Genomic DNA, 20,374 nt, shown 5'->3' on the forward strand with positions numbered 1-20,374 from the left:
GCTAGAAATTTGACAACGTTTGCCGGTTAAGGAATTCGCCGCGGTTATTAAAAAAAAACCTTCTGGAGGTGTCACTTTGCGGAGAGGATAAGTCACGTGTAAAATGAGGTCGCCATGTATTATTAACGCCGCGGCTGCATCTCCCCGCATCGAGCTGCAGCGTACGCATCTCTGCACCGCAACAGCGCGCGGTTATTGTGGGCGCACGCGGACGCACAGACACACACGAACAGACAAAGATTCCCTGCATAGCCTCAACAGACTGTCGGGGAAAGTGCTGTTAGGACGGAAAGAATATACGAAGAGGTGGGTGGCCAGCACCACGCCTGGCCACCCGTTGTTTGCCCAGTGCCGATGATTTGCGCATCACACCAAGGTACTCATTTAAGGCTGAGCGGACCTCGGGGAGTCCACAAAACCGGTTCAAACAACCGTTGCCGATGTGCATCCGTGAGCAGTAATCGACCGCGGTTCACCGGGCTCGTAGCGCATCGCGCTGATCGCTGCGTCACTGTTCCTCACCGGCACGCAACGAACAAAAACTAAATAAAGGTCCCGCCCGTATCGCCTTCAGTAGACAGTTGGGGTAAGTGCTGTGAGCGAGCACAACACGTGCACACACACGGGTGTAGGGGGCCCATACCCCGGGGTTTGTCAGACGTGCCACCGTCTCTGCAACGCGATCAATAATTCACGCGGAACATCTGCTTAAAAAAAAAAAAACATGCCGTCGCACTTCTGCCTGCAATTGCCTCCGCGGGGACACGTGCCGGACTCCTGCACTCGATTTCTTTGAATTATTTCATGGATTTTCTTCTCCCTTATTTTCCTAGAGCCTCTTGGTTCGTTTGCCGTTATCACGGAGGTGAAAAGGTGGAAGCCCTGGCAATTGTTGCTCACGCCACCGCCACATTCACCGACTCGCTGATTCACTCCCGTCACTCCTCGCTCTCATGGGGTAGACGGTCTTCTCCTTATCACTCATCTATCGCTACTAGCGTGTTTCCTGCTCCTGCGAACTTTGCTAGTTGATTCCTCCTCCCATATTCCTCCCATGCTGAGGACTCGGTCTCTACCAGACACTCGCTGTTTATTCGCATCCATACTAAGTTCAACCACCACCAACTCTGCATGTCACAACAATTCACTCACCCATTCACTCACTCATTCACTCGCCCATCTACTCATTCACTCACTCTCCCACTCACTCAATCACCCACTCACTCATTCACTCACTGACCCACGCACTCACTTACCCACTCAATCACTCACTCACCCACTCAACTCACTCAACCACTCACTAACTCACCCACCCACCAACTCGCTCGCTCACTCCACTCGTGTATGTATGCTGAACTTCGTTCGCACCCTACGTAGCCACGAGTCCTAATCGGAGGTGTGGGGGAAAGTACGTCCACCTAAACACTCACCCACTCATTCGCCACTCGATCGCCCACTAACAACACTGCACGATGTCACAGCGGTTCTCTTTTTAAATAATTTATATTAAGTTCGCTTGCTTGCTTGCGTGCTTGCGTGCTTGCTTGCTCACGACCGTGCAAATTTTCGGTCGTTTTTTAACCCACTTCCCGTGATCCAATCGAGCTCACATTTTGCACACAGACTCGTTGCGCGTGACAATTAATTTTCGTAAAAAAAAAATTCCAAAATTTGACACTGTTTATGGAAAAATAAATCAATATTTAATTACCAATTGCTTAATGCTGGCAGACAATCATCTGACCCATAGGTGGCAGCCATCTCAAGCCAGAGGACGAGATGACTCTAGCCGCCACGCATATAAAGGATTTAGAGTGAAAAACTTTGTTTTTACGGGTTAATTTTTGCGTCTTCCCTCGCACCGCTTGCATGTGGAATTCCCTCCTCCCATCGTCTCTCTTCCCATCATCTCTCTTCCCAAGCCCTGGCAGTAACCCAAACTCAATTCTCCGATTGCCACGAGCTGTTCAGCGTTTTCGGGCCTGCGCTGAGCGTCTGTGATAGATACACTCAGAGCCGGCCCAGCCACTAAGCGACCCTTGCCATTGCAAAGGGCCCCGTGGCCAGCAGAGGGCCCCCAAGAGTCACTGCTAGCGAGTGGGTGAAAAAAATCATACATCAAAAGTAACATAAAATAAATAAATAAAAAGAAATGGGCCTCCAAACAAATTTTGCTTAGGGCACCCAAAGGTCTAGGGCCGGCTCTGGATACACTAATAAAGGAGATCTCGCTTTGGTCTACCCTTACACGCTGGCCAGATATCATGGAATAAGTTAAGAGCCCCCACACTTTACCCCACCACATGCAACCTGACGATCAACTAACCGCGGTGAAACCGTTAACTCTCCCCTTGAGTGGACGCAAGCGGTAGGGGTATGCATGGTATACGAGCCCGAGACCATGGGTACACAGTACAGGTTTCCCTCGCTTTACGCGGTAGTCGTAGTAGTAGTAGATGCGTGCCAAAGAAAAGGGCGCGCAAAGCGAAACTGCATGATGAGACAGCTGCCTGCCGAGTAGCGCACACAGTACACACAGTACACTCACAGTACACACAGTACACTCACAGTACACACACAGTACACACACAGTACACACACACATAGTACACACACAGTACACACACAGTACATACACGGTGTACACACACACAGTACACACACAGTACACATACACACAGTACACACACAGTACACACACACACAGTACACACACAGTGTACACACACACAGTACATACACAGTACACACACCCTATGTACACAGAAAACACAAACAGTACACACACACTACACACAGTACACACACACTACACACAGTATACATACACTGCACACAGTACACCTACAGTATATACAGTACACATATACTACACGTGGTACACGCACACAGTACACACAGTGCACACAGTACAAACACACAGTACAGACACACAGTACACATAGTACACAATGTTGCTACACGTCTGACTGCATAGCCGCGATATGAGTGAACTTAAACCGCATGGGGTTTTGGTAGAAGTCGGGTTGGAGTAGAATTTGGTTTGGCGTAGAAGTCGTGTTGGCCGTGTATACTGCACGGAATCGCACAAACCGAAACCCGCGTAGAGCGAGGGAGACCAGTCACTGCATTCAGAAATTCGCTCCATTATACCCCACTACCACGTCGGGAAATCATTTAGAAAGCGGAGACCCCTGGGGATTGCTTACCGTGCACTCATTGTCAGACCGATGTGGCAGCATCCAACGTTAAACAAACGCCAGATTTGTATTACTACAACTTTAAATCCACTCGAAATGTGGCTGTATCGAAGAATGCTGACATCCCATGGACAGCCAAAACCACCAACACACAAGTTCTGCAGGATATGGGCACTGACAGGCAACTGCTGAAGACCATCATTAGCAGGAAGTGTTACTACCTAGGCCACATTGCCCGAAACGACCACAAATACCAGCTATTAAAGCAAATCCTGGAAGGAAAAATCGAAGGGAAAAAACGACCAGGACGGCCAAAAACGACATGGCTCAGTAACATCAAAACATGGCTACAATTAACAACAGCACAAACTCTACACGCCGTGCTAGACCGGGACCAATATCATCGTGAAGTCGCACACGCCGTTAGGCAGCACTAAAGAAGAAGAAATCCACTCCCATACCCGTCTGCCCCCGTTCCCTCCTCCCCCAACTTCATCCTCCCCTTGAGCTCGCCCCAGTAAAGGATTATTAAAAGTGACAACGTTTACATGCGCGGCCGTCGAAACATTTGAATTGTCACGGCACGTCCAATTATTCTTTTTTTTCGGTACAAGGGTTCTGAATGCGAACGGTAAAAAAAGATTAAACTATTCTCTTGAAGAAGAGAAAAAAGCTATTAAAATATAAAAAAATACATTTATTTGATTTCAGTGTTTGCCTGGAAATCGTAGCTTTTATTGTCAAGGGTTTTTTTTTGTTTGGGACGGACCCACGTCCTGAAAAGTTTGGTGGCGAAGCACTAGACAGGAGACATCGAATTATTCCGTGAATAGAGATTAATGAAGATGAGCCCCCCCCCCCACACGAACCCCCCCGCCCCCCGCCCATTCATTCCAGGCAGAACAACCCGCTTTCATGGATTCCTTTTTGGTTGCTTGCGAATTTGACAATGAACACCGTCGCTTCGCACACGTGACTGCCATTAAGCCTCATCATCCTCCCTCCTCTCTCTCCTCCTCCTCCTCCACCCCAACCACCTCTTTCATCCTCCTCCTCGCGGGAAGCGACGAAGCCGCGTTCCGTGAGTATAGCAGCATCGACAACAACAACAACAAGAGCAGCAGCAGAGTCCATTATCGTGCTTTCTCGAAGCGAGTAGCAAACTATTACGGTCGGCACAGTACACGATGCGGGGTGGGTGACCAGCACCACGCCGGGCCGCCTTTGTCTCCCTAGTGGCGTTGTTTATACACCGCTCCAGGCAGAGTTAACCCATACACACGTGTGCACACTTGTATATGGGTTGTGCACACGTACACGTGTGTGCGCACACGTACACACACGTGTGTGTGCTTAATGAAAACCGTGAGTGCATGCATTAGGGGGAGGGGGGGCAGTAGGGGAGCGCGGGGGTAGGTGGATAGGGGGGTAAGAGCATAGGGGGATGGGGAGTAGGGGGATAAGGGGGATAGGGTGATGGGGGGTAGGGAGATAGGGGGGTAAGAGGATAGAGGGATAGGGGGTTAGGAGGGTAGGGGGGTGAGGGGTAGGGGATGGGGGATAGGGGGGTAGTGGGATGGGGGGGGGGGCTCTCACATGTTGTGCAGCGAGCACCACCCGCAGTGGGGGTCTCCGGACCCCAGGCACTGTCCGCAGTCCACGTAGCGGTGGCACGTCTCCACGGGCACGCGCATCACCTGCACGCACGCGCACACGCGCGCACACGCACGCACGGTCGCGTAAGCCATGCAAGTTTAATCCCAGCGTATCGCGATGGCACGACGGTTTACTTCGTTTCAATAAATATGTATTTGTTTCACTTTAGCATTGTAAGGTTTTCAGTTTGTTTAACCAGGCGAGATGGAGAAGCTACAGCGGTTGAGCGTTCGTTTTGACTCACGAAAGCGAAGGTTGCGAGTTCGAATCCTGGTCGTGGGTCAAATCATCAAATCACTGTGATCATCATCATCAGCTCCATCACAATGGTAGACCATCATCATCTCTAGAGTGAATCATCATCTCAAAATTGCGTCGTCATCATCATCTCAAGAATGCATCACTGTCATTTCAAGAATACGTCATCATTATTGTCATCATCTCAAGAGAGTGTCGTCATCATCATCTCAAGAGTTAATCATCATCTCAAGAATGCATCACTGTCATTTCAAGAAAATGTCATCATCATCGTCATCATCTCAAGATTGTGTCGTAATCATCATCTCAAGAATGCATCATTGTCATTTCAAGAATATGTCATCATCATTTCAAAATTGTGTCGTCATCATCATCTCAAGAATGCATCACTGTCATTTCAAGAATATGTCATCATCATCGTCATCATCTCAAGAGTGTGTCGTCATTATCATCATCGCCTTCATATTACCGGAGGGGGTTAATAAACCACGTGCGCACCGATTTACAGAAAGTCGCGAGGGGCTGTCCTACGGATATATTAGTATCTGCCACTGCTGCAATGGTGCAGTGGTCAACGCACTGCAATTGCAATCCAGAGGTCGCCGATTAAATTCTATCTCCCAGAGCGGCAGTGGCAACAACGGGTCAAGTTTCCTAAATGCGCTCTACCCCTCTCTCTCTTCACCCTGCAGCAGCAGCAGCAGCAGCAGCAGGAGCGGCGGTATAAATGAGTAGACCACTTTTAGTTGATCGGCAGGTCGCGAGTGGTGGGATAAAGTGCGGGTACACGGTACACCCACATCTTCCAACGCGTCTGGTCAACGTGGTGGAGGAGTATACCAAACAAACACTTGCTAGGGTTCGCTGTAGTGGAGGCCCTTCCACCAGCAAGGGGTGTGAGCAAGTAATTGCAGGGCTGCGCCTTTACCTATTGTTTACCGGAGTATTTTTTTTAACAGCGGATATTCATCCCTGCGATGTTTCAGGGTCGATTCGGAGTTCCTGGAACGCATCTTCGCCAAGCCTCTCGATTTTGTATTTTTTTTCTTTCTGTTTAACGCGACCAATATTATCCATAATGGAGGTTTTTTTTGTTAGATCGCGTAAAATATTATTGTATCGTTAAACCACCCACCATCCGACACGGCCAATTAGTAAAGTTTGTCGTGTGAACAAAGCATGCCAATTAGTAACGAATTGCAATGTTTTGTTTTCGTGACAAAGTTTACTAACAGGCCGTGTCGGGGAGTGGCGGGTTTAAAGACACATTTATATTTACGTGATCTCACCCAAAAAAAACTCTTGTGGATTTTTTTTTCTGCGTGTCCATCGCTTCTCCGTGCTATTTTTCTATCTTTTTTTTTTAAAGAATAATTTTAAAAGTAAAAAAAAAATACAAGCCAACCATCCATCCCCACGCACATCCTTGCAATTCTGTTCTTTCAATTATTGTGCAATAATGTGCAGCACTATTTTTCAAGAGCGAGATGGCCACTGTCGACGGAGGTTTGCTGGCCACGACGAAAGGGCTTCATTCGGGAGTTACATAAATAAATAACTGGTGAACACAGACCAAAAAAAAAGCTGGTCATCAGAAAACATTCAAACATTTCATTTCCATTTTCTTTGGTTCTTTCGGTAAAGTCACGTAGATAGAAAATAAAATAAAAATAAAATAAAAACCAAAAAACTCAAGACGTTTCGATCACCACACAAGCGATCGTCGTCAGGAGGAAAGAGGGGGAAAAGCTGCTGAATTCAGACTGCATTTAGCCGCTTTTGTTATGATCGAAACGTCGTGAGTTTTGGTTTTTATTTTTTTTATTTTTTTATTATGTTAATTTTTATTCCTACAGTCACGAAAATTTTAAGTCAAAATTTAATTTCCAATGAGGCCCCTTGGTGTTGTTGGGTGCAGTTTCCATCTCTTATTATCCAACCAATGTCTCTGACATTCTCTATTTATGATGTGCGATGAGGAAGGGCCGTTGCCTGAAACGTCGCACATGATGTATATTCTTTAGCAATTACGTTTATTTTTATTCTATTCTTGCGTATGATCGCAGCAATAAATGCGGTAGCTCAATGACAATGTCGAGGTCGACTGGCCACGGAAAGAGGGTTCATATTTCGATTTAAAGCTTTCGTGACTGCAGGGATTCATCCTCTTGGTCCTTTCTGTAATGTCACGTAGAAGGGAAAAAAATAAAGTAATAAAAATAAAACATAATACAATAATATATATATTTTAAAATAAAATAATACAAATAAAACATAATAAAAAATATATATTATTTTATTATGTTTTATTTTCATTATTTTATTATTTCCCTTCTACGTGACTTTACCGAAAGAACCAAGAAGAGGGTTCATATTCTTGGTTCTTTCGGTAGTCAAGTAGATAGAAAATTAAAATAACAAAATTAAATATTAAAAATACAAATAATAAACCGACAAGAGGGCTTCATCCTCCTCCTCCTCCCCCAATGGGTTTGCCATACGGGTCCATAGTTTAGTTGCATGGCCACAGCGAACCTTTCCACAGTCCTCCTCGTCGAACGCGTGTGCCAAGAGCACGTGGGTGGGCCAGTGTTTTTGGTTGCGAAATCCGCGCAATAAAATAATAAAAAACAATAATGTTACAAAATCAAGAAAAGCAAAGGCAGTAGTGGTGACGGCGGGGGAGCTTCAATGCGGCTCCTTAAGATTCAAACGAGCGCACTGCCCAGACAGGTGATGGATTGCATGCGACATCTATGCATCGCTCCCAAAAGATTATTTTTGGCGAGGCACGAATCCCCGCGATTTCGCCAGCTTGTTTGTGATGGGGCCATCGGATGGCGGGTATAGGTGGGGGTGGGGGGGAGGGAAGAGTGTGTGTGTATATGTGTGTGTGTGGGGAGCGATAGTGTAGCAGTTAGCGCGCTGCGCTATGAACCCGGCGACACGGGTTCGATTCCCGCTCACTGCCAACATCAGTGACAATTATCTGAACCGGTCCCGGGCCTCCCCTAGGTCGACTCAGCCTCAAATGAGTACCTGGTGCGGTGTGTAAACATTGCCACTAGGGAGACAAAGGCGGTCGGGCGTGGTGCTGGCCTCCCACCCCCTCGTGTACCGTTCCGGCCTTCATAGGTGCTCGCTAACAGCACTTGCCCCTACAGTCTGTTAAGGCTATACAGGGGATCTTTATCTTTATGTGGTACGAACCCGCCGGCCAGAGTTCGATTCCCGCTCACGGCCAACACCAGTGACAATTATCTGGATCGGACCTTATTATCTAAACCGGTCGCGCCGAGGTTGAATCAGCCTCAGATATGTACCTGGTGTGGTGTGTAAACATCGTCGCTGGCGAGACAAAGGCGGCCGGGCGTGGCGTTGGACCGGCCTTAATAAATGGGCACTAACAGTACTTACCCTAACAGTCTGTTAAAGGCTTTATATGGAATTCCATGCAAGTGTGCGTTGTGGGGTGCGGTGGCAGAGCGGTTAGTACACTGAGCTACGGACACAGGTTCGAATCCCGCTCACAATCAATAACTGCGGACAATATTTGAATTGGACCTCTGCTAGGTCGACTCAGCCTTAAATGAGTGCAAACATCGCCACTAGGGAGACAAAGGAGGCCGGGCGTGGTGCTGGCCCCTCACCCCTCGTGTGCCGTGCCAACAAGCTGTTAAAGTCTATACGGGGATCTTTGTCCTTGCATGTGCATATTAACGTGTATATATTCACATATACATGCCTTAATAGGTACTCGCTAACCGCACTTGCCTCCCAACAAGTCTACAGGCTGCGTATCCACCTACAGTCACGTTCGTGTACGTCACATACGTTCGCTACGAACACACAAAGACAAAGGTCCCCCGTATAGTCTTCAACGGACTGATGGGGGGGGAGTGCTGTTTGCGAGCACACGCGCGCGAACAGAACATCTGTGTTGGAGCGAGGCATCAATTGCAGATTTTATGAGAAGCAGAGAGCCTGTGGGAGAGGTGCTGACCGAAGGGTGCTCCGTCTGATGTGGCGCGTGTCTCCCCCCCCCCTGCCCGCCTACGTCCAATCGATCCCAGTGGGTCCTTTACTTACATGAGCCGGCGAGCGTGAAATGAAATGATATATAACACAAGCACCCCCCCCCCTCCCCAATTTCTCAAAGTCGGTGACACGCCTCGGTTACATTTTCTCTCCGTGAGTCCCTTCTCCCTCCCTTGCGCGCACGCGCACGTTTTCTCTGCGTGTTGCGCGTTGCGTGTGTGTGAAAATAACTAGGTGTGTGGGGGAGCGGTGGCGCAGTGGTTAGCGCGCTAAGCTACGAACCCGGCGACCCCGAGTTCGATTTCCTGCTCGCGGCCACCAATACCAGTGACGATTATCAGAACCGGTCCCGGCTAACGCCGAGGTCGACTCAGCCTCGAGCGAGTACCCGGTGTGGTGTGTCGTAAACATCGCCACGAGGGAGACAAAGGCGGCACGCAGGGCGTGGTGCTGGCCACCAACCCTCGTGCGACGTGCCGGACTTCATAGGTGCTGGCTCACGGCACTTGCCCCGACAGTCTGTGAAAGGCTATACGGGGGATCTTTGCTTCGTGTCTGCGTGTAGCGATGAGCGCTGCACTCCCATGGGAACCCGGCGACACGAGTTGAATTTTCGCCCAGCGACGGTGAATATTTTGAACCGCTTCTGGGCATCCCCTAGGTCGACTCAGCCTTAAACGGAGTAGCCGCTGCGGCGCGTAAACGTCAGCACTGGGGAGACAAAGGCGGCCGAACGTGGACGCTGGCCACCCACCCCGTCGTGCACCGTGCCGGCGTTCCTCGGTGCTCGCCGACGGCACTTTTCCCGACAACCTGTTCAAGGCTGTCTCTATACGGTGGGCTGGCGGTGGTGGTGGTGGGGGGGAATCTCTTGCCTTCGTCCATGTAACAGCACGCTCGACCTCTCGCTGAGCGGTCTTCGCCAAAACTCCCTAGACCGGCATCAAATCAGTTCATCATTGAGTGCTCATTCATTCCGCCGATGCTTCATTAGACGAATACACGCGTCTCGTCTTCACTGGGGCCCTGCGTTGTGCGCGTGAGTACAGAAATTACTCCCCCCCCCCACAGCGCCCCGCGGCGAGTTACAAGCTGCATGACGCCGTTCATTCATCGCAGAGTTCGACGCGGATAAGAAGAGGGCAGCGAAGCCCCCGGTAGGGTTTGTTTTTTCTACAGCAACGGACTTTGCTGATGAGACCCCGGAATGTTGAAACCAGTCTGCGTTATAAACTCTCAACGAGACGGATTCGATTCCGCGCCACGGCTAACGTCATTGGCGAGTGATACCTGAACCGGTCCAGACACCCCACAACACCGCCACCACCTTCTGCTAAACCTTCAGGCGTAGTTCTGTGGCGTCCTCATTCTGGACAGTACTTTGACGCAGCGTGGTGCACTGCTCGCTGCAGAGTTCAACACAGACGGATATTCACATCCTGGTGGCACCACCGTAGCCCATAGAAAAGGAACCGATTTTATTCGTCTGCACTTTGGGGCCGTCCATAAATGACGTCACGCAATTTTGGACGATTTTGGACCCCCACCCCCCTCGTCACACGGCGTCACAAAAAGTCAGACTCCCCCCTCAAATATGACGTCACAAAGCTCTGCCCCCCCCCCCCAAAACCATATTTCCATTTTGATAATAAAACATGCTTCAAATCGCTTTAAACTATTTTCATTGTAGGGCGTATTTAATGTGGCGCTGCACTCTGATGCTGTAGGAGTGTTGTTATAACAATCCTATGTTTATTTAAAGTTGCGCATTTTGATGTGACGTCACATTTCTCACCCTCCCCCCCTCGTGACACATTGTCACAAAAATCTGACCCCCCCCCCCCCCCCACTAGGTGCGTGACGTCATTTATGGACGGCTCCTTTGCTGTACCGCCATCAGCTGTCGGACCAGGGCATGGCATCTCGTCGGAGAACCACGGGAAGGGATTTTCGCGACGTTTCTGCGATCCAACAACCCTCTCACTGCTGCCTCCACACTGCTCGATCACAGGCCACGTGACTAGGCAGCCACCACCACACGGCTCACGGCTACAATCTGATCATTTAACAGCGTATAACTTGTCCATTGCGACCGCAGGTTCAACGCAACCACGTTCTCAAACAAACACAAATGTGTGTATTTTTTTATTGTTTATTTTTTTATTTTACTTTTATTAATTAGATTTTTTACCTACGTGACTTTACTGAAAAAACCTAAGAATACAAATGTGTGTGTGTGTTGAACTTCTTTCTTGCCGCCCATAGCCTACCGGGCATAGGCGGCGAGGCTCGTCGCGTTCATCTCAGATGTTTCTTGTTCATGTTTTTTTGTTTTGTTGCGGTTGCACCCGAGTCAAGAGCCGCATGGCTCACAGGGTTATACCTAATAAATGAAACTGATCTCGCGGGTGACATTAACCGTCGGGCACCAACGTGTTGCTGACTCGACCGTAAGGATTTGAAATGAGAATGAGTGGCTCGCAATCGAGAGCCTGCGAGTTCAAATCCTGGTTGGGTTGGGGGGAGGGGGGGTTGGCTCAGCCCATTACCCCTCCAAGGTCGGCAAATTGGTCGACTGTATTGGGAAGTAAACACAGGTTGTCCTATGTGCAGACTCGCCACGGCCAGAGGAATGTGGAATTGCCACAGTCAATGGCTCAGGGCTGTAAACGGATGATGACCACCCACATCAAAGTGACTTGGACCACAATAATTCAAAAAGAGGGAGCCGTCAGGAGAGGTTGGGGGGGGCGGAGGGGTTCAGCCTCCTGTAGCACCCCCCCCCCCTCCCGATACGCAGTGGCTGAGTGAAGCCCATTAAACGATTACCGCCACACGCTGCTGAGCAACTATCCATAGACACGGGTTGGGTGCCTCGGAGCATTGGGCCACACGGCAGCTGCGATTGCAGCCAGCAGCGTGTTTCACTGAGAGACGATAGCATTAGCGCGGTCCCTGAAAACACCACGGGGGGGGGGGCAGCTCATTAGGGGAACTGACAGCTCATTATTCAAGTCCATTTCCGTGACCACAAGCACCCCAATTACGAGGCCTCTCAAAGTCACAACTTCAAGTTTCCACCTTCTCAAGCGACCAATGGGGCGCGGCGCTACGCTCTCTCTCCCGGTGGGTGGCGACGGGGGAAGTGGTGAGGGTGGTGGGGGTGGTGGGGGTGGTGGGGGTGGTGGGGGAAATTCCACGTTCTCACGGCGAGGGGCAGTCCCTCCCTTCCCGTACGGGCTGGCGCGCTGTTGTAAGCTTTTTTTTTGTCGCAGTGATTACAAATTCTACGAAGCTGTATATACTGAGAGGTGGCCACGTGGCTCCCGGGGGGGGGGGGAGTGTGGAGAGGTGGGGTTGGAGAGACTTAGTAACCGCACCTGAATTCCAGGGTTCTAGTCTAGGGCTCATCCGTCCGTGAACGAACCAGGTCCTCGAGTACAACGAGTGGCTTGGCGTTAGTCCGGTCAACGCAATGGCTGTTTAAAAATCAAATTTTGAAAATAAAAACTCATCACGTCAATCGGTTTTTTCGTTTTACGCGACTAACTGTGTCGTCTATAATATAGTTGCTTTTGTTTGTGGATTGTGGAGTTGCTCTCCACAACATTTACAATCTGTACTCAGATTATAAATGTTGTGGATTTGCTCTCCAGCACACCGGTGTGCTGTACTAGTAACGAATTGGCCACGTTTTGTTTACGTGACAAACCTTACAAATTTACCATTTCGGGTGGTTGCGGGTTTAACGACACATTTATATTTACTCGAAGGAACCGAAAACAGAAACAAATATTATTGATAATGGTCGCAAAAGCCTACGTGTTAAACTCTCTGTGTTGTTCTCAGAATTTCAGATAATAATTATTTGACTGACATGCCACAAATATTTCGGTGATTGACAGTGAGTCATGTGACGAATGTTTATCTCCATTGCAAGGCATGTGGAAATATGCAACCCTTCCCCCAAACCCCCCCCTCCGACCCCCACTAGTGTATAGATAATGGGATCACTTGAAGGCACCCTCAGAAGTAGCTCTGCGTTATCTCGTTCTGCAGGTCGATTGCCTCTCGCGTCACATGACGCCGATTGCCCAATCGGAATAAAGCTTCAAAAACAAAATCCAAACATAAAGGCGGCATGTGCAAGAGGGCCAAAGTGAAGCAATTGCTAACAATGTGTGTGTGTTGAACGTTGTTCGCACCGTACATAGACAATCGTCCTAATATATATATATATTTTAAAAAAATATATAGAAGAGAAGACGGGAAGATGGGAAGGGGATGGAACTGGACAGGAATCTCGGAAAGAGATGCTGAAGATCCCAAAAGGTCCCCCCCGTCAATAACAGGCATCGGCCTTGAGCTGTGAGTGGATAACACATTGAGACAGACCGACAGACAGATTCTAAATTCACAGATATCTTCCGTGCAAAAAAAAACAACCAAGCATACCCCCCCCCCCCGCCCAGAATCTTCAGGTAAAGGACGCAATTGCGTCTTGGACGTGTGAGAATAAAGCAAGGTGGGGTGGAACAAAGAGCGCAGTGATAAGTGATAACCCAGGCCATGGCTTGACGACGTCACGAGCGATCGGCGTGGGAAAGATGCGGCCCTGCTCGAGCAGATCGGCGCAAGACGGAGAGGAAAGTGGAAACGAAATTGTGCAGTGGACACCGACGGGGCTATGTGCCCACGAATCGCGATGCCAAAGACGATAACGACGATGGCGGTGAAGGTGGTGGTGGTGGCAGTGGAGGGGGGCGGCTATGATGGTTCGGGGGGGGCTACGGGGGGTGGATGTGGTGGTGGCAGTGGAGGGGGGCGGCTATGATGGTTTGGGGGGGGGCTACGGGGGGTGGATGTGGTGGCAGTGGAGGGGGGTGGCTATGATGGTTCGGGGGGAGGGGCTACGAGGGTGGTGGTGACAGTGGAAATGTAGGGGGCGGCTATGATGGTTTGCGGGGGGGCTACGAGGATGGTGGTGGTCACAGTGGCAGTGGTGGGGGTGGGGCGGCTTTGGTGGAGGAGGGGGCGGCTATGATGGTTTGGTGGGGTGCCAGCGGTGGTGGCGGCGGTAGAGGGGGGGCGCTTGTGTTGGTTGGAGGGAGGGGGGCAGTGGGGGGGGGGGGGGCACAGCAGGCAGAGCTGTGGGCCCGTGCATAAAACGCGCTTTTGTGTTTAAGCCTCAATATATTTGAGGCTTAAATGCAAAGCAGATCTGATTGCCCTTGGGCTAAAGGGAATCTGAAGACTCACTTCTCGAAGCCTCCTTCAAGCGCTGAACTTTAAAAATGCGGCGGATCAATTGTGGCCCAAAAGGAATGGTCTTCGGTTGAATCGGGTCTCGTCCGTCAAAAAGCGAGAGATTTTTGCAATTCCAATTTTTCGCGGCGTATAATAATAATAAACAGTAATAGATACGGCGCTAGTGAAATGGGGCTTTAACATTCCTGGCGCGTCCCCCTCCGCACACACCGCTGCAACCTGCCTCGCGCGCGCGGTGTTCGTCCGTTCATTTACTCTCCGGGTGAAAACGCGAGAGAGCTGCTAAACATTACAACAACAAAAAGACACGTGCTGTATAAAAAAAAAATATCAATCATCGCAGACAAACGGGGAGGAGAGGCGTGCGACTATTTGGGACCAGACAAGAGTGACTGCATCCCCCCCCCAAACCCAACCAATGCTCATGAACTCCCGACTTCTAAAAGCCCTAAAAGTCATGATTACCCCTCACATGTCCACTCCCACCCCCATCTCCCCACCGCCCACGCGTACTTCTGTGGCTTAGAGAGACCGTTTCATGAATAACCCCCGAGCTCGCTCACACCTTGCGCTAGACGCCTCGCATTTGCTTCATCCTCTGCGTGGCACCGGTTCGGTCCGTTTGTGTGTATATTTATTTTATTATTGTAAAATTCATTCATTTATGTGTTTTCAAAACCGCGTCTGTTTTCTTGTGCCGACTCCAGTGACTCCACCCCCCGCCAATCTCTCTGCCCCATCAAACAAATAACCCCCCACTGTGCTGACCCCCTCTGACCTTAGTGGGGCTTGAACACCGCAGCGGTGTACAGCAAATATTCAAACAGGTTTACGTCCGTCCGTCCGTCGCGACGTGCCACGTGTGTAAACCCGCGATCGCTCCTCTTCCGCGTAACCCGAGATCCTGACTCTTCATTTCATCTGAGTCCTTATTTGAGCTATGAAGCCCTTTGTTTCACAGATGCCCCGGTATTGGGCGGTCAGCAAGTTATAGCAGCAAATGATACAACAACAAAAAACGATAGTGGTACAAAATAGGGGGAAAAGGATAAGCCAATCACTAAATATAAATAATAAAACTAAGCAGTTATATAGGTCCGATTTATCAAGCTTGGGCAAGGCAGCAAAATGGACAGTAAAACAGTCCCAGACTACAGCGAGTCCCTCAATAAAATGGCACATTAACATTGAACTATCGATGCACGGGTAAGGATCGAAGTTACAAATCACAATTTGCACATGTGACTGTATCCGTGCTTTGTCACTCCACTGCCACGGGTCGGCCTCCCCCACCGCACTGCGTCAGTCCTTGGCAGTGTTTTTATGTTTGTTCACCATACTTCACCGCGCCGGTCTGCGCCAGATTGATTTTGAAAAACCGCCGTGAAAAGCGTTAAAGTTTCAACGGAGGCGCTGCATCAAAATCCACTGAGCATCAACTTGAAGACGGTTCCTGGCCTAACGAATCTACAACACGGACTTGGGCAGCACGTTGCTCTTCATCAAGTTGCTACGCCGCGTGAATCGATACATCGCAGGATCGTAAAGGGTTGGGTGATGGTGGCTTGGGAAGCCCTTCATCCAGCAGTGGATGGATCATGATGATGATTAAAAACTGAAAGTAAAGCAAATTCTGTAAACACATGTTTCTAAATGTGGAGGGAAACTCTGGAAGACTTGAAGAAAAATCCACGCGACCACGGGGAGAACATGCAAACTCAAAATATACAGCAGGCGTCAGGGTCGGGTGCGAACCCACGACCTCCTGTATACCCGGCGAGGTCGTTAACATCTCGCCACCGTGGCACCCACTGTGATTGGATCGTAATTTAATTACTATCCGATCACCACACAGATATCCACAGCTCGTACTACGGCTAGATGCGCACTGCAACTGAGAACGCTTCACAAACTTTGCTCCGAACCAAACACACATTTTAATTAAAACCAACAGCACAATCGGCATCGTAAAGCTGCTGGCCGACATTTCACGAGTCCGTGAAATAGTTCACAACCCCACATTGTATTGAAAATGAAATCGCATCTATTGATTTCTTGACTAGTGCGGGTTGTTGCTGACCGCTTGGAACGCTGGGCCATTGATAGGAAAACAATAAATACCGAATGCGTCGGTGCAATTGTCTCGGTTTAGAAGCACAGCGCTTCCCCAGCAGAGCTGTGGCTTCTGGGCTCACAGCAGCGAAAGCGAGCCCGCAGATGAGCCTCCACACCCACCGCGTCGCTCGGAAAGAAACAAAAACACCTGGCTCAGCCTTTCGTGGACCCACACGAACACGCGCACGAACACGCGCACGCGTACGAGCACGTGCACGCGCTCGAACATGCTCAAGCGCACGAAACACGCGCGCGCATACAAACACGTGCACGCGTACAAGCACGTGCACGCACTCGAACATGCTCAAGCGCACGAAACACGCGCGCGCATACAAACACGTGCACGCGTACGAGCACGTGCACGCGCACGAACAAGCGATTAGAGACGCCGCTCGCGGTAAAGTAAACCGTCTGCAATTGTGACAAACACCCTCAATTGAGTCTGTCGGTGGGTGCGAGTTATACAGCGAGGATGCATGCGCTGGCAATGGTTAATGCAAAACAAATCCCGACAAAGACAACAAGCAGCGACAAAGCGTTTTGTTTGGCGCGCGCACGTTTCGCCGCAGCGGGTTTCAGAGTTGAACCGATTTATTTTGTTGCCGCTCTGCTGCTGCTCAAACAAAGCGCGATTCGCGGAGCAGAGAAGTCCCTCTCCGCCGACGGCAGACGAACGGGCGGGGGAGGTTTTCTTTCTTTTTTAAATCCTTTATATTAAGTTCGCATGCTTGCTTGCTTGCGTGCTTGCTTGCTTGCTTGCGTGCTTGCTTGCTTGCTTGCTTAAGACCGTGCAAATTTTTCGGTCGTTTTTTGACCTACTTCCCGTGATCCAATCGAGCTGACATTTTCCACACAGACTCGTTGTGCCAGACAATTAATGTTCGTGAAAAAAAATTCCCAAAATTTTACATTTTTTAGGCAAAAAAATGTATTTTACATATATTAAAATAGAACTCATTCATCGCTTTGGCTGAACGTCACAGTATAAGAGCCCAGAGCGTAACCCCTCCACAGGCCGTGGCGGAGTAGCGCAGTTGGTAGCGCCCTCGCTTCCCATGCCAAAGGTCGCGGGATTGATCCCCGCGTCCTCCACAGGCGAATATATTTTAAAATCTTTTATATTAAGTTCGCTGCCACGCATATAAAAGATTTATAGTGAAAAACTTTGTTTTTACGGGTTATACTTATTAAATCCTTTATATTAAGTTCACTTGCTTGCTTGCGTGCTTGCGTGCTTGCTTGCGCGCTTACGACCGTGCAAATCTTTCGGTCGTTTTTTAACCCACTACCCGTGATCCAATCGAGCTGACATTTTGCACACAGACTGGTTGTGCGTGACAATTAATTGTCGTGAAAATTTTTTTCAAAAATTTTACACTGTTTAGGGAAAAATAAATAAATATTTAATTACCAATTGCTTTATGGTGGCAGACAATCATCTGACCCATAGGTGGCAGACAATCATCTGACCCATAGGTGGCAGCCATCTCAAGCCAGAGGACGAGATGACTCTAGCCGCCACGCATATAAAGGATTTATAGTGAAAAACTTTGTTTTTACGGGTAAATTTTTTTTTTATTAAATAATGCCGCTCCGTGTCGGAGTTCGCTCAAAGCGAGCTAGGGGGTGGCTCGCTGTCACGGCGGCTCTCCCAATACCCCACGAGTCCATCCTGGGCACGCACGATTTGTTCCACTACCGATCTAATCCATGCATCGGTCTAATCCGTACCTCCGTCTAACCCGTGCATCGGTCTAATCTTTGCGTCGGTCTAATCCGCACTTCAGTCGAATCTGTACATCGGAAAAAGAATCACCCAGCATCACTCGAACCGTCCAGCCCCTCTGCCGGTCTTATCCGTACACCTCCCCACATCGCACGCGCTCGCATCATTCCGCCGTCTCTGTTGTCCGTACGAAGCGTGAAGAACCCTCCCCGTCATACGCCACCACCAACCCCTTGCGAACTCAACCCCGATGAAGCTCGGAGAGCTGAATGGGTGTTTAACTCACAAAAACCTCGTGAAAGACACAACACAGAAGATCCCTGGGTTTCGATCTTCCACGAAGCTCATGGTCCACCCTAGATTGTATCGACCGCACAAACCACGGCATATGCGGATACCTGGTGCACAAATGGAAAATAAATAATAAACTCTCCAGGAGTGCGTGACCGTGGGTCATCCAGCACAGACCGTTGCAACGTGCAACGACGCAATGCCCTGGTCCACAAACGCGAAGGAGACATCGCGGCGATGCGACTTTGCTGCTCCTGACGCGGTTATCTGGGCTAGACCACTTGAGTGCGAACTTGTAGTCGTTCAGCCTGCATCTACATCGTCAGCCGTACGACAGAAGAGGAGGAGGTGGGAGGAGGAGGGAGGAGGAGGGAGGAGGAGGAGGACGAGGAGAACGAGAAGGAAGAGGAAGACGAGTAAGAGGAGGAATAAAAAGACCAGCAACCCAATCCATGCCACGATTTAGGTCTCGCCCGTATAACCACCGCCAGTCTTTGTTCTTACTCGGGACGCAGTGACCCAGCCATCACGTGCCGTCCATGGGCCATCACGCGCGCGTGGTGTTGATTCGAACGCGAGGGCGCCGCGCTGCAGTGATGATGCTCCTCCACACACCCTGACCACCTCGCCACCCGCGCGCGCGGTGTGAATGGGGTTGTGTGATGAACGCGAGCAGATGGGACCTCTCGGAACTTGCGCCTGAATTATCGTGTGCGTCCAACCCTCGTCGGAGTGTGATCCCAGGTGCGGTGAGCACACGCACGCGCACGCGCACTTACGCACGCACGCGCACGTACGCACGTACGCACGCACGCGCACGTACGCACGCACGCGCACGTACGCACGCACGCGCACGTACAAAACAAAGGCAGATATGTTGCGTCGCTCGCGAGACTGGTGGGGGGAAAGCGCTGCAAGATAAAACATAATTAAAAGAACAGACGGCCACTCATGCCGCGCGTGCAATGGCTCTCGGCTTTATCCAGACCACCAGCTCGTGTTGTTCGTTGAACAACAAACAAACCGCCGAGGCAAACGTTTGCCGACGTTCTCACGCCGCAGCGGGTGCTCATTGAATGCCGAGGTGACCTAGAGGAGGCGAAGGACCGGTTGAAGCGTCATTAGCCATTGATGTCAGCTGTGGCTGAAAATTTAACTCGGCACGAAGACAAAGATCCCCCCCCCCCTCCATGTTGCCGTTAACAGGCTGAAGCGTGATTCTTCTCGCGAAGGGGTGGGGAGCCAAGATCACGCCCTGGCGCCTTTGTCTCTCCAGTGCTCACACTGCACCAAATACTCATCGAAGGCCGAATAAACTTAGAAGCGGTGAAAATGAATTATAACTACCACTGTTATTGGTTGTGAACGGGATTCCCACTCGAGCCGCCGGGTTCGCATCGTAGTGCGTTCACCGCAGGCACGGTTGGCTATGCACGGTACGAAAGAAGTTCGGTTCAGTTCAAGCGAGACGATGAGAGATGGCGACGGCTTAGAGGATGCCTTCTTCCAGCAGTGGATAGACCACGGTTTATGACGACGACGACGTGTCGCATACCGGACGCGCATGGCACGGGTGACTCTCAGCCCCCTCGTTCCCTCTCCACTCCGTCCTCCCACCGGGGGAGGGCTAGGGGGTCGGCGGTGTGGCTCGTCGCTTGCTGGCGTCGTTCAGACACGAATCATCTTCGCTGGCGTGAGAACCCCCACCCCCGTACCGAGACGCCGACTGCTGCGAGCGCAGGTGCGTGCCTGTGATTACTCGGAGGCCCCCCCTGGACTCGGGCTCCTCGGCAGCGAGGTCAATGTCAACATTGGATGACGA

At 50.2% G+C, this 20,374-nt stretch overlaps 1 protein-coding gene across 3 annotated transcripts in view; it reads right to left on the reverse strand.

Moving 5' to 3' along the window:
* Nucleotides 1-20,374, reverse strand: part of LOC133351691 (plexin-A2-like) — a 310,302-nt gene that overhangs the window by 135,111 nt on the left and 154,817 nt on the right. For all 3 annotated transcript variants that reach the window (XM_061567099.1, XM_061567100.1, XM_061567101.1), the window contains exon 7: nucleotides 4,797-4,897. In XM_061567099.1, the coding sequence (XP_061423083.1) occupies nucleotides 4,797-4,897 (101 nt within the window). The remainder of the gene's footprint in view (nucleotides 1-4,796; nucleotides 4,898-20,374) is intronic.

Source organism: Lethenteron reissneri, chromosome 38 (genome assembly GCF_015708825.2).
Source record: "Lethenteron reissneri isolate LAM-NWPU_2019-01 chromosome 38, ASM1570882v1, whole genome shotgun sequence".
Lineage (NCBI taxonomy): Eukaryota > Metazoa > Chordata > Hyperoartia > Petromyzontiformes > Petromyzontidae > Lethenteron > Lethenteron reissneri.